At 35.7% G+C, this 13,805-nt stretch overlaps 1 protein-coding gene across 1 annotated transcript in view; it reads right to left on the minus strand.

The window, feature by feature from the left end:
* EXOC2 (exocyst complex component 2) overlaps positions 1 to 13,805 on the minus strand; it is a 125,489-nt gene that overhangs the window by 44,348 nt on the left and 67,336 nt on the right. Inside the window, exons 13-18 of the mRNA XM_015618996.2 lie at positions 13,151 to 13,275; positions 9,763 to 9,831; positions 9,341 to 9,498; positions 6,184 to 6,305; positions 2,581 to 2,642; positions 238 to 318 (exon numbers count right to left, since the gene is read on the minus strand). Coding sequence (XP_015474482.1) covers positions 238 to 318; positions 2,581 to 2,642; positions 6,184 to 6,305; positions 9,341 to 9,498; positions 9,763 to 9,831; positions 13,151 to 13,275 — 617 coding nt within the window. The remainder of the gene's footprint in view (positions 1 to 237; positions 319 to 2,580; positions 2,643 to 6,183; positions 6,306 to 9,340; positions 9,499 to 9,762; positions 9,832 to 13,150; positions 13,276 to 13,805) is intronic.

The raw sequence follows: 13,805 nt of genomic DNA on the forward strand, positions 1-13,805 counted from the left end.
TTTTTCCAGAAGAACAGTTTTAAGATTTAAATACAGGTTCCATCCACTCCATAAACACAAATTACCCTTAACAAATCAAGCACAAACAGAAGTCTAAAAGCTAGCACAAGTGAAAAGGTATACAAGGAAAAAATTAAAAGCAAAGTTTTATCCTTGGATCATTCTCTGAGTATTCTTTTCATATAGATTTCTATTGGGTTTAAGAAGAACGAAAATGAAAATATAATCAAAACTTACACTGGCTTCTCCAGGTTTGCAGTCCAACACAGTTTTAAGAGATTGCAAGGAATGAATAATGCACTGTTCAAACTGGGATGGCTGAAAGTCAAACAAGTTGTTAGCTGTAAATAAGCACATTAAATATATACTACCCAAATACATAAACACTTAAAGTGTACAGTAAGCTCTTTATTTCCAAATTATCCCAAATAAGGGGTGCGAGGGAGAAAAAAAAATAAAATCAAATCACACTTCATGTATTACCAGAGGAGCCTTTCATAGTGATGCGCTTTTGTATGTAAGTTATCTACAGAATTATTATCATAGATCTGTGTACATTCTTTTATCTGAATGACAGATTTTTGTACCAAACAGCCTCATATGAAAGGCTTATGAAAGATTTTTAGAGCTTCCTGTGGTAGCATTACAGACGTCTGTTGACACTCCCTCCTCCACTCCTTGATCCAAGCTGGGATAGAATTTCACCTGGGATGTCCAATATTTCTGCATTTCTGTATTTCAGCAAAAGGTTTCTAAGAAAATCAGGCTGAAGCTTGTTTTAAATAGAACAAAAGATGGTTGGAGGGACTGTTGGTACCTCCAAGTTTCCAGACCTGAAATATAAGTGTGTCTGGATAACACATATCAATCTCATCCTGAAGGGGCAAACAAATTCACAGCAGAATCATTAGTCACTTCTTCCTTGTCTTTCTCTCTTCCCTGATAAGTCACACTTAATTTTTTTAATGCATCTGTCTGGTGGTATTGGGCAGGAACCTGTTGTGCATGGCAACATGAAACAGTCACTGCTACAGAAGAGAGAGACATCATCTTACTGGATTTGGGTCAAAGAAGTGGACAAACAAGTTTTTAAGTCCTGTAAACTTGCTTTTCATTCAATAGATAGTTTATGGCACGCCACCAACTTCAGGCCTTTTATTTCTGTAAATAGTGGGGGTGGATTGGGAAACTGATGCTCACTCAGCAAACTGAAAATCATGAAAAAAGCCACTAAGACAATCTGTATCTAGTAGTTTTGGATCCCTCTAAAAGAAGAAGGGCAGCAGTAAATTGCTGCTCTTGGGTTTTTGCTTCCACACTATAAAACATCACATCTCAGGAGAGGAAAGGTGTTTAGATATGTGATTCTTTGGATATTTGAAGCTGAGAAAAGCTGCTTCTGTATTTCACTGTATTTTTTACCTGGAATATAAATGCTAAAGGGGTCTTCAACCTTTCCTACCTTTTCTACCCCAAGCATAAAATGTCTGCAAAGAGACTGCCTGGCCCTTTTTTATACTGGTTAACATTTGCTCTAATATTACCCCAATGAACTCTACTTCAGTAGGTACATAATCTTGCTATGACAAAACACAGTCAATTTCCACCATTAAAATTTGGCATGTTTCAAACCATGGCCTCAAAGCTATCTAGTGAAGTACAGTATAGATGGAATAGATAGGTGATTTCTAAGCACAAAAATGACTTAAGCAGTTTTTTAATAAAGATAGGTTAGGCTCCAGCTCTTGCATAAAGAAAAAACATTTCTGTGGAACAACCTTCCCCCACCTTTATTCAGCAGATGAACATAGTGAAAAATAGAGAAGTTAAGGGACTTGCCCATGGCAGCAGCAACTGAAATCAAGACCAGAAGCTGTGAATCTGGTTATAGTACTACAATTGACAACAACACTCCTTCCTGCAGTATGCATATTGTGACTGCTTAATGTCCTCCTACTCAACTTCAAACATGTATTTATAGAAGCAAATAAGAAGAACTAAAAAAGTGGAGCATTCCCTTAGATAACACACACAAAGCAACTCTCCCTCCCACAGGCCTTTTCTGCTTTCGCAGATTGTATTTAAGTCACCTACAACGTGCTTGCTGTGTTTTAGGCATTACTCATTATTGTTTATTTCCAGAAAGCATCTCACTAATTTATCTGAATTTGGTTTCAAGTCATTGGTTGTTTGCATGTAGGCAATCTCCTAAATTAGTTGCTTTTCAGTTCAATTTCTCATTATAACATGTAAGTGACCTATTATTTAGTTACAGACCAGTTCCATGGTAGTATGCCTACTAAGTTATGAAGCATTTTGATGTGAACTGAACTTGCAACCTTAAGTGTGACTTTTTACTCCAGTAAACTATTCAAAGAGGTAACCATTCAAACAATTAAAAAAAAATTAGCTTCCTATATTTTCATATTTTAATAAAACGACAGACACCAGTATGCACACACAGAAAAAGCCCAAAGTAATTTAAATTTTGGAGAATATAGAAATCACTTTCGTTAGACTTGCAAAAGAAAGAAAAAAGTCCAACAAAGAAAGTGCCTACAAGACACAAAGCATACCCACCAATGATGTCAAACCTTCATTGTCAACAACCCAGTCCTCCTTTTCAGCTAATCTCTTTATATCTGCAGGGCAGAGTAATGGGGGAAACATGGGATAGGGTGGTTGGAGAGAGAAGGTATAAATTTTAATTATTAAAAACTTCTTGAACTTGAAAAGAAACCACAGACACTGGAACTGCAATGACTAGGCATACAAGCAAATAACACTACAAGCTTCAAAGCGTTCAATACTCTCAAATGACTAAGAATGGAACTCACACATGGTGTGCTGTTGACACCACATAGAAGCACATCTATGATACATGGTAGGACTTGCATGAAGCACATCGTTTACTGGAAAGATCAGAATTAAAGGAATATTGAAAAGGCTTTGGGTTTGTTTTTATTTTGTAAATTTTTAATCAAAATATATAATAATCCAACTAAGAACTAGTCTATAACGCTCTAGCTCTTAATTAAAAATTAAAGAACAACTGCCTAGCATTTTAGCAAAGACAGAAGGGACAGCATATAATTCATATTCAGAACTATAAAAGAGGCACAGGGTCCCCCCTCAGGGTCAAGGATCCATAGTGCTAGATTTTCTTCCGAAGTACATGAATGCATATGTAAAAAGCACTCTTTCACCACCCAGAAGGTGCCAACTTATACAGGCTTAACTATTTATTTGGATGTGAATACAAAACTTCTGCACTCTAAAAACACAATTCCTCTATGGATGGCATGCACTGTGCATTATCACTGTGTTTTGGGCTTAATTGAAGTGTAAACAGAAAAGAGATGAACTGTGTGCAGTTTGTGGGGCTTTGACATACCATTTTCCCACATAGATATGGTTCATCAAAAGTGCCTGCACATCATGAAACTGCCTTTTAAATATACAAAAATTTCAGTGAATTACCCTCTCTTCTAAAAATCCAAGAAAATAGGATAACTAATGCATGCTTAAAGGTATCTTCAAAATCTTAGTGCTTTCTGAAACTAAATTAAGAAGCTTAGTTATAGTGTCACACTCCAACTCTCATGGAAGTATAGGCTCAGTGAGGATAAAAGGCATTAAGGGATTGTGAAGAATAATTACTCTGTTCACTTTCCTACTTAATTCAACTGATATTCTCCTAAGGGTTTAGATTGTACTGGTCAGCCTTTACATGTTTTTGTGGCTGCTCACTTTTGCATTCTACTCTTAGCTAATATAAATATAAAATCCACCAAGTTTCTTTCTCATACTTCACTGATCATCAAATTCCAGTCAAATACATTCATGTAAACTCCCTGTCTAGTCTGGCATTCACATAATTTCTCTTTCATGACCTTTATGACCAGTCACCACACATGGGAGGGAAAGAACAGACTGCTCTCAGGGCCAGTGTGTGTATACAGTGCTTATCACAAGACAACAAAAAAACCCCTGTGTGTGGGCAGGTTTATTGTATTTGAAAAGCTAAAGTGCCCTAATGAATATTTCAACTACATCTGAATATAACTACATCTGAATGCCTTTACCAACTTACAACATACATCAAGAGATGAGACTGAAGTTTATATCAGCACTTTACTCATATTTCAGAGATATTAGAGAGGTGAAATTCCAGTCCAGGAGGAGCCTTTTGGACTTAAGTATTGCAGATATAGCTACTTCTGAGATACATTTACATAGCTCCATGAGAATATCCATTACCCGTTCTTTCACTTGTTCTCCAAGAATAGTTTTTTCAAGGGCCCAATTAACCTGGTGCAGAAAAAAATCCCCACTATCTTAAATATATTCCAGAAGTGTAATTTTCTTTAGTAGGCAGAACCACAAAAAAAAAAAAAAAGAAAAAAAAAAAGAAAGGCCCATAGACAAGGTATGCAATGCAACAGCATATAATGAGAGTTATGATACCAGCAGGCATCTTTCCTCCTGTTTGATGCTACAGCCAACACAGAGAACTGCTTCACTGATAGGGAATGGAAGCACCAGCTGCTGTTATGGCTAGACAAAAGAGAGCTACATTATCCAGTCAATAACACATACCAGGATCTCTAGGGATCTGCTTTCTCTTGATTCAAGAAAGAAAAGTATGAATTATTTGTATTAAAAACTAAGATGCAGACTACTGCAAGAGTTTTTCCCACACAGAATGTGTAGGCAGCAATCAGAACATGCGGAACAGAAACTCTGCATCCTAACAAAGAACTGGGCTATTGCCAGGATACAACAACTAGGTAAAACCAGTAACAAAACAGATTTTTTCATCATTGGTGACATATTAGAGCTCTCTGGACTCTGCTGGAGAAGCTAGGTAGGTAACTCAAGAGATTGGATAAGCTGAGGACTGTCAAGAAAACTGTTGAGAGCTACACACTTCCATCCTTTAAAACAGCAGGACATGTGAGGAATCACTCACAGTTCCTAGACAGAGGAATAAGTAAGTCCAATAAGACCATCCTCATGTCACAATTAAAAGAAAAAATCTCTTACGCCATCAAGAAAATACAATTGAACTCAATGGTGCTAAGGGATGAAAAGCAAAAAAGACTTTCTCATATTTTATGTAAAATCTGAAATAGTGATAATACTTTATAGAGTTTTAAGGAGACAAGACAATGTATGAACTTATTCAGCCACCCTGCTTGATATTAACACAGAAGAATGTTAATTGTGAAATGGGATTAATAAAACAAGAGCCAAGAATGCAATTCATATCAATATTGTAACAAACAAACCATAGATAACTAATGATTTGTTGCCACCAGAAGTTAAAAAACTTGCTTGATATAGCCACCTATGCTTGGCATACTTAAGCTTAGACTAAAACTGAGCCTACATAAAATCATATGTTAAAGACTAAAAGTGACTGAATTGTAATATTAAAAAGCCCTAATTTTTCTTAACATTGAGGTTAAGTAGTCTTTTGGAAAAAAAGCCCACAGCCCTGCTAAGAGAATTAGTAGATCAATCTGCCCTAATCTTAGGAGAGACATTTATATCAAGGAGATCTATGTCATTGAAATTTAAGTTTCAGAGTTGAATACAAGACAGCAAGAATGGCCTCTGATGGCATAGAGTCACATTAGATTTAGAGAGTGTGTTACTGGCCTTCACAATCCAGACATTTATGGCAAAAGCTGTGTACACAGCAGGAAACACCAGGGATGACAATGTTAGTAAAAAGCTGAAACTACACAACTAAAATACTTTATAAAGGGCTGCGGATTGGGGCTTTTTTTTTGCTTTTTTTTTTTGTCTTTGGGCGTGGGATATTACTTATTTAATTCTTCATGTTACAGAAAACCTCAAGAAAAAAAATAAATTTTATTTCCAACATGGAAAAGCTGCATCATGAAATAATGACTTGCACTGTAGAACTGTCTCAACCCAAAAGAAACAAGTCTAACCTGCTCTATTTATTAGACTGAGGGAAGGAAATACTTACAACTTATTTCTGGCAGAAAAACAAAGTATATGAGTGAGTCTTGTGAGAGACTATAGAATAAGATAAGTTCACTGTCACTACAACATCTGTAATTTATTACAGGTTATCTATCAAACCATGGTTTGGCCTAATTAGGGGGCACAAAGAATGCCAGTGAGCAAGGACCTGTGGCCTTCTATTACCTTCGGCTGTGTGCTGTAAGGTCACGATAATGCAACGTACACGAAGGTCCAGAATAAGATCCTGGATGATCTGAAGCATGTCATTGGGTATCTCAAGTGCAGTAAGAGACTCAGAACTAAGCCTGGAAAACAGAAAAAGTTAGATAGAGGTGTAAATCTGAAGGCTTTTTAAGCTGATGTGATTACATTGAAGTTTTCAGACATTTTCTGCATATATAAACACAACAACTCCATTCTCAGTATGTCTTTGAAAACAAATTATCCCATTCTGAGAAGATTATTTATTTAAATAAGAAGATTGTAAATGCAGACATATTTTTCTCTAAGATTACAATAATGTCATCACAGCAACATGCCACCTTTTTCTACTCTCTTCTTGCACTTCCCTGTGTGATCTCCTGTCCTATGATCCAAGAATAATCTTTTAGGAGTAGAAGAAACTTTGTTTTGTTTTGTTTTGTTTTTAGATGAATGCCTAGGCCAAATACAAGATCACAACTGGGTTTCTGAGATGTTTTTAGTTTGCATGAAGACAGTGATTTAGCTGCCAGAAAATGGTGATGTGACTGTGCAGATTGCTAAGAGTCTATATATTCAAGGAGCCAAAATACAGCTACAGCATCATGTACAGAGTAAAATAATTCACTCTTTTGCTTCCAGTCTGACCAGGAACAAAACACTTGTACTACAGGTGAGGATGGAGACATTAATCTCTGGTTTTTTTTCCTTTATAAACAGTAACACAACAGCTACTTGCAAGAATTAGGATTTCAGCTTTCAACTAAAAAGCTGCAGTCATACCTAGTCGGGGGCACAGAGGGATGTTCACTGCTTTTATCCGACTCCTGGATATGTAAGCAAGGACAATTCAAAGGCAGTCACTGCCATCTGCCCTACTGCTAATACTGGGGAAAGCACAGGTAATAGAAAGTGCTGAGGTGGAGGAATAGGAAGGCACAAAGCAAACAAGTGGAACATTTCCAATCATCCACCTGTAGGCTCCAGTTCCATACCCCCGGTATTGGGCACAAACAACTAAATCCCCACCATTAACCAGGCTGCTCTCCACCCAGCACAACTACTGAATTAGTAGATTAGAAAAATCTGTACTATCTCAGATAGCCAGGAAACAGAATGCAAATCCTCATCTGTGAGAAATTTAAGTTACTTTAGACTGCACAGAAGTCCTGTACTTTAGAGTTGATTCCATTGAGCACACAGCTGTCACATCCCTAAGACCATAATTTTTCTCTTATAATACATCCTAATGAATACAAACCTTTCGTACCTTTATAGAAATTCAAAAGTCTTGCCAGCAAAGGTTCAGTTGATTGCACAGTTGTAATTTATTCTGGGCAATGACAGGATAGGGTACAAGAGAAAGACTGTGCTACCACCTATTTGATACACACAAATATGTATGTGTGATATCAGCTGTGTGAGACATGCAAGCTGAACAAATAAGACCACACAGATGCAACAGCAATTCCTTGTAATCTAATATTGTGAGTTTTATCACTCTTAAATACAAGAAGAAAATGGTAAATCATTTGTGATTGACAAGATGAATGACAGAAAAGAGTAAAATTCTATCATATGCATCATAATAATTTTACTTAAGAACTGTGAAAATAAGGCTTAAGGTATTACATAACTTTGCAACAAATAAAGGTCTTAGGCAATGTGTAGACTCTTCTTGGGAACAGCCTACCTTCATCATTAGTGAGTCACAAGAATTTTGCCAGACTATCAAAGTGTGGGGGCTTGAAAATTAATGTACTTGCAGCACTTGCATAAACTTCTGACCTGGACATCACTGATCAGTACCCTATGATGGCATGTTCCATTCCTCTTCTCCAGATGCCTCTTTTCTTTTCTACTTTTGATCACTTTGCAGCAAAGTCTAGTCCACTTTGCTCAAGCGCCATCACTAAGAAAACAAGGTGAGGAAAGTAGTAGGAGGGAAGAGAGGATTTCCCCAGCTCTCAGTTCATTACAAGGGTAGTGCCCAGAAAGAAAAAGATTCTCTGAAAGAGAGCCTTCATATAGTCTGTAGCCTCAGCCTGGATCTTATCTCAGATGGCAGGAGCACAACTAATCTTTAGAGAACTGTTGCTTACATATCCATGTCAGTATTACAATGGTGCAAGCGTTAAAGCCTAGAATTTTATAATTTGAGTGAAACTCATGGCTTGCTTCTCATAAAAGGAAAACACTGGTACACTTCATATCTTTTCATCAAGTCAGCGCCTTCTTAAATGGAAAGCATTCCATAAAATTCAGCCTGAATAACAAACTTCCCATGGAAATATTTTTCTGTGTGGTTAGAGTACAGACAATTTAAGTGACAACAGAGTGAAAGTGTTAAACAGACTTGACAACAGGTGTGTATCACCCCAGCTGCACTAAGAGCATCTTATACATGATTATACCCCTTTCTTTTCTTCATCCGTGCTTTGCCTGCTTAGAAAACTTGAGATAAAAAGTACAGTATCATACTCCGGTATTACTCAAAAGGAGTAGTTACTTTTCAAAAGATAATGACAATTCTTGTAGGCCCTATAGACAAATGCAAGCAAATTCTGTATATTAGTGAGTCATTTCGCAATCAGTGAAATGTACATTATTAATTTTATAAAAAATATAAGCAGAATGACATTATAAGCAGGAGTATCACGTTCCATTAAACAACTAATATAAATTATGATCTAAGGTTAATTATGGACTAACAGTAACTACAGTGAAAAGCATATTTTCACCCATTTTGGCAAAGATGGCAAGACATGTAGCAAATGCAGCAAATAACTGCCTTCTACCCTAAAGAATCAAATCGTGTTTCATTCACTGAGTGTCTATGCTCTATGCTGTGCCAGGCAAATACTTTGTTCAAACATTGTCATAAGATGCTATGGGAACAAATGAATATTTTATTATTATATAAGACTATACACCATGAGACTTACATGTTAATACATGTTAATTACACTTGCACATAGAATCCTAAATCTGACATAAGCAATTTTTTTTGCAATCCTATTTTTGAAAATGTTAACATTCTCAAAATTCAGCATATTTAATGCAATGAACAAAACATTTTCTCTTAAAGCACACATATTCCATGCATAGAATGATTTTATGGGTCCAGAGATCCATTTACCTTACAGTCTGGATAACATGTGTTAGCCACTGGCCAGAAAGTTCAGATTTCATCTCCCAGCCACCATACTGTCTTAATTCTCCTTCTCTGAGGCTGAATGGAAGCAAGGCTCCACGAATAAGTTTTACCAGAGAGTGCATCACTTCCTGAATCATTTTCTGCATCAGAAGAAAGGGAAAGAAAAATCAAGGAAAAATCTCTACCAAGATGCTTAACCAGCCATGTACTTGCTATATACAACAGGTAGAAATGTTAGATTTACAGATGGCTCCGTATGGTAGAGAAGAGAGGAGAAGGAGGTATGAGGGGACACAAATTATTTAAGAAATCTTATTTTTCAAGGTGATACTAAAGTATCTTGCCATGAAGGACAAATGAAAGAAATTAAGGTTCTCCCCACCACATCTCGCCCAACTACTTACCTTGAAATCATTTTGTCTTTGCCTAGCATTTTTCTTCGATCTTTCCATTTGGCCAGATTTTTCAGCAGTCTTGTGAAAATGAGAAAATTGAAAAGTGTAAGTGTCTTATAACCACGGTTAAAATAATTCTGAAAAAGGGGGTTTCAAAGTGAAGAAGTGAAAACCGGTGAGTTTATGATGTAATTATAAAAACTAACTCAGGGCATTTCACTAAGCAAATGCAACATATATATATATGTATCTCAATAAACTCAACTTACTGTAGGTAAGTACCCTAATGTATAATTCTGAGGAAAAATGTGTGCTTAAGACTAAGTCAGAGAAAAACATAAGAGTAGCTCAAGCAGTACAAACTTCCTGAGGTTGAAATTTTCTCACTGCAGTGTTAGTGAGGCCTAAAACATTTCCATTTGTGCATCAAGTTTATATAAAGAAACTGTATTTTTTTAGCTCAGAAGCTGACCAGAGAAAGACATCAATGTGAAGTGGGAGACAATTTTTGGAATGAAGGTAATTTGGAAATGCAAAATATGAGGGAAAGAGTTGCAAGGTTTTTGTTTGGTTTAGGAACAGCATTTGTTACAATGCTCTTCAAATAATTCAACTAATTGTAAAAGAGACTGCAAAATAAGCAGCACCTTTATTGTCACTTCTTTGAGAACAGAGGAACACTTTGCATGAGACAGTTACAGTTGAAGAAAAACATGATTTGACTAATAGTCTTCCTGTTTGTAGTTCTACCCTTCTGTGGGGAGTACTGAGATCTCAGTAGAATAAATTACATTGAAAAAGTTATTTCAAATCCTAGGTGAAGTGCAGATGTCAAATTTTATACTTAGAAACTATCTCCTATTTTATGTTTGTACAGCAACATCTACTGGACAAGATGTGCAATAACATGACAGGAGTGTCCTCAAAGTCAGTCAGTTTCCTTGCAAATAATTAATTTGAAATTAATTAATGTTTTTCAAAATCCTTTTTTAGTTAAAGCATGTAAGATTTTTAAGATAAATAATTGTAAGTGATCAAAAATTAGAGAAAAATCGAACTGCTTAACAGTTTTGGAAAATACATAGCTATGGAACTCTTGTATGTTAAAGCTCTGAATTATACCATTTCAGTCAAGGAGAACAACCTTCAAATTATTACTGCATTTAATTCCCACTTCTCTTTTCTAAAGCACTGAAAAGAAAGTAAGTTGTATTCCCTGAAACTTCAGATAGCAACTTTAAATTCAGACTGGTTTACAGCTGGATTAAACAGAGCAATTCATAGATCTGTGATATCATTTTTTTTTTAAAATTTTCAGTGGCTTTGTGAAGACCAATCTTAAACCTTTCCTGCACAGACAGACCAAAACTATCTTGTGGTAAGATCAACGGTTACTACTCACATTTGTGACTTCACCTCGAGTGATTCAAAGAACTCAACTTTTCAAACTGTTGAAATACCACATACATCTTAACTGCCGATATTTTAAGGCATACAGCTAACCTTTCAGAACTAAAAAGTTCTGAAAAACTGCCAAAACCCTACAAACTGAACAACATAAAACACATCTTGAAATGCATATATGGAGATTCTCTTTCTACATTTTTTAAAGGTCTTGAAGATTTAAATAAGCTAACTGAAATAACCCTGTATACCATTTTTTATAGGGTGCTTCTTAAAAAAAAATGTAGCAATCGCCTTGCTTCCTGAATAATGACAAATAGCAAGCAACATGGTAATAGAATTTTCTTCATGGACAATTAAAATATGTACTGTTTGTGACAGCAAAACACAAACTTTCAGTCTTGAATGCACTGTGATGAGAGATATTCTTAGGTGCTCTAGAAGTCTTCCAGCTTATGTCATCCCCTCCTCTCACTCATCCTCAATTGACTGTGGCATGCAGAACACACAGGAGGAAAGGATTCCTTCCTATCTCCCCACAAATTTGTGGGGTTTCTGTAAGGACCAGAGGAGTGGAATAAACCAAATGTATGGGGATTAATTTCTCAGAATCAGGCCCAAACATAGAAGATCATATCAACAAAACTACCTCTCCTTTTTTAAATACAATGGAACAACGTTTTGTTCAGGGAGGACAGGAGACCACTACATTTTCCACTTGCAGGTATTTTCATAAGCAAGGTTTCTTAACCTTGTTTACAGTTCAGGTCCTTGTTTCTCTAGAAACTGCTTTCTATTTCATTGTAGACAGAAAAAAAATAACACAGTAACTTAACAGGTGAATTTGTAAAGTTTAATTTTCAACAGTACTGGTGTCAAAAAGAAAGGTTGTCATTTCCCTTATAAAATAAACTATTTTTGTGAAAGTCAACAGTACTAAGGTTTATTCTTGATTTTACTTCCTTTACTGAAGATTATATGTACATGTCATATCTTTCTTTTGATTTTTATCATGTAATATGAGGATCACACATAGCAGCTATTTCACTGAAGCTATAATGCTCTGTACATTGTGTTCAACATGTAAAGGGCTACAGTACCTATCAGTACCATCATATGAAAACAGTATGTTGATTTAAAAACAGTGGCAATAAATAGATAAATTAATTCTTTGGTTAGAGAAATGGAAAATAAGAACATAAGCTTCCAAATGTTCTTTTTCAAAGGCTTTTGTTTTTTCTACTAAAGCTGCGAATAGATATTATGACTTCAGAATTTAAACACAGCAGAACATAGTATACTACAAGTTAATTAATTTATCAAAAATGAATTTTGAGAGGTATCCTTTCAAAATCTGTTAAAGAGTGTGCATATAAAAACAGCAATAATAAATCATTACTTTTGTTTTACCCCTTCTTCTTGGATTATCAGGATGACATTTGCATGTTTTGAAAAAAATCAGATCATCTGAGAAAGAAGGAGTAGTAGCACAAGTAATTGCAAGCTGACTAACTTTGCAGACTGGACTCCCTACAATGTATCCATGAATTCTGCTCTGTGCCTTGGTTATTTCATAACTCTGGTCTTGAATGTAACCTCACTTCCAAACACTTCAAACTCAAGAAATGAGTACTCCTTTTCCAAAGAAAGGAAACAATATTTTTCTGTATTACTCTGCCTTTTACTTATCTCTACTCTTCATGCTATGTGCTATTTCTTCAGATCACCAGTGAAGGGCCTGCTATGAGTAAGAGGTGAAAGTACACATTATTGGTATTATTATTGAGTCCAGTAACTGGAACACAGCCACAGCCACACACACAATTCTCACTGCCAGAATTCAATGTAATTCCACTGTATACTTACATTCTTTTAAAAGGAAACATCTCTTACTAAAATAAGTCGTTACTTCTACCAGTGAAATATAATATTTCAAATATAATTATTACAGACCTTTGTCACTTATAAGTCCTTTATATAAAATAATTCATACCTCACTGAATAAACTTCCATTCACATATGAAACCCAGAGCTTCCAGAAGTTGGGCAGCTGACTTACAACAAGTTTTGTCAACTTTTCAACAAATACAACTTGCTGAGGAGCTTTGTATCGCCAAGCTAAAAGGGGGAGAGGAGATGGAAAAAGCAACATTAACATTTTTAAAAATAACAAGAATGTACTTCTAGCTTGCTTTTGCACTGTATTTCACAAGTGACTATATAGCATATATAAAACCTTTTGTGTAAAGTCAAAAAAATTTAAAGCCCAGTCTATATGTGTTTACACATACAAGCTCTTTCTTCTCCTCTTGTATGCTTACAAGGTGCTAGCACTATGACAGTACCTACAGAATAGTTCTCCTTGTGGGGTTATCTAAAGCAATCCACCTAAAATCCATTCAGACAGTCTTTTGTCTTCAAACCAGTCTAAAATGTAAGGTAATGTAAAATCAATCAAGACATTGGAAAAGTTTCATATGAAATCTCGGTGACAGATAACTTTATTCAGTTTCCTCTGCAATGGATGGAAGGGGGTAAAGAGAAAGCTGAACAGAGGCAGAAGTACTCATTAACACAGAAAAGAAAGGAAACCTTGTGAAATATTCTTCCATAACCATCTATGTTCTCTGTTGAAACCTTCATGATTA

The sequence above is a fragment of the Parus major genome, chromosome 2 (genome assembly GCF_001522545.3).
Source record: "Parus major isolate Abel chromosome 2, Parus_major1.1, whole genome shotgun sequence".
Lineage (NCBI taxonomy): Eukaryota > Metazoa > Chordata > Aves > Passeriformes > Paridae > Parus > Parus major.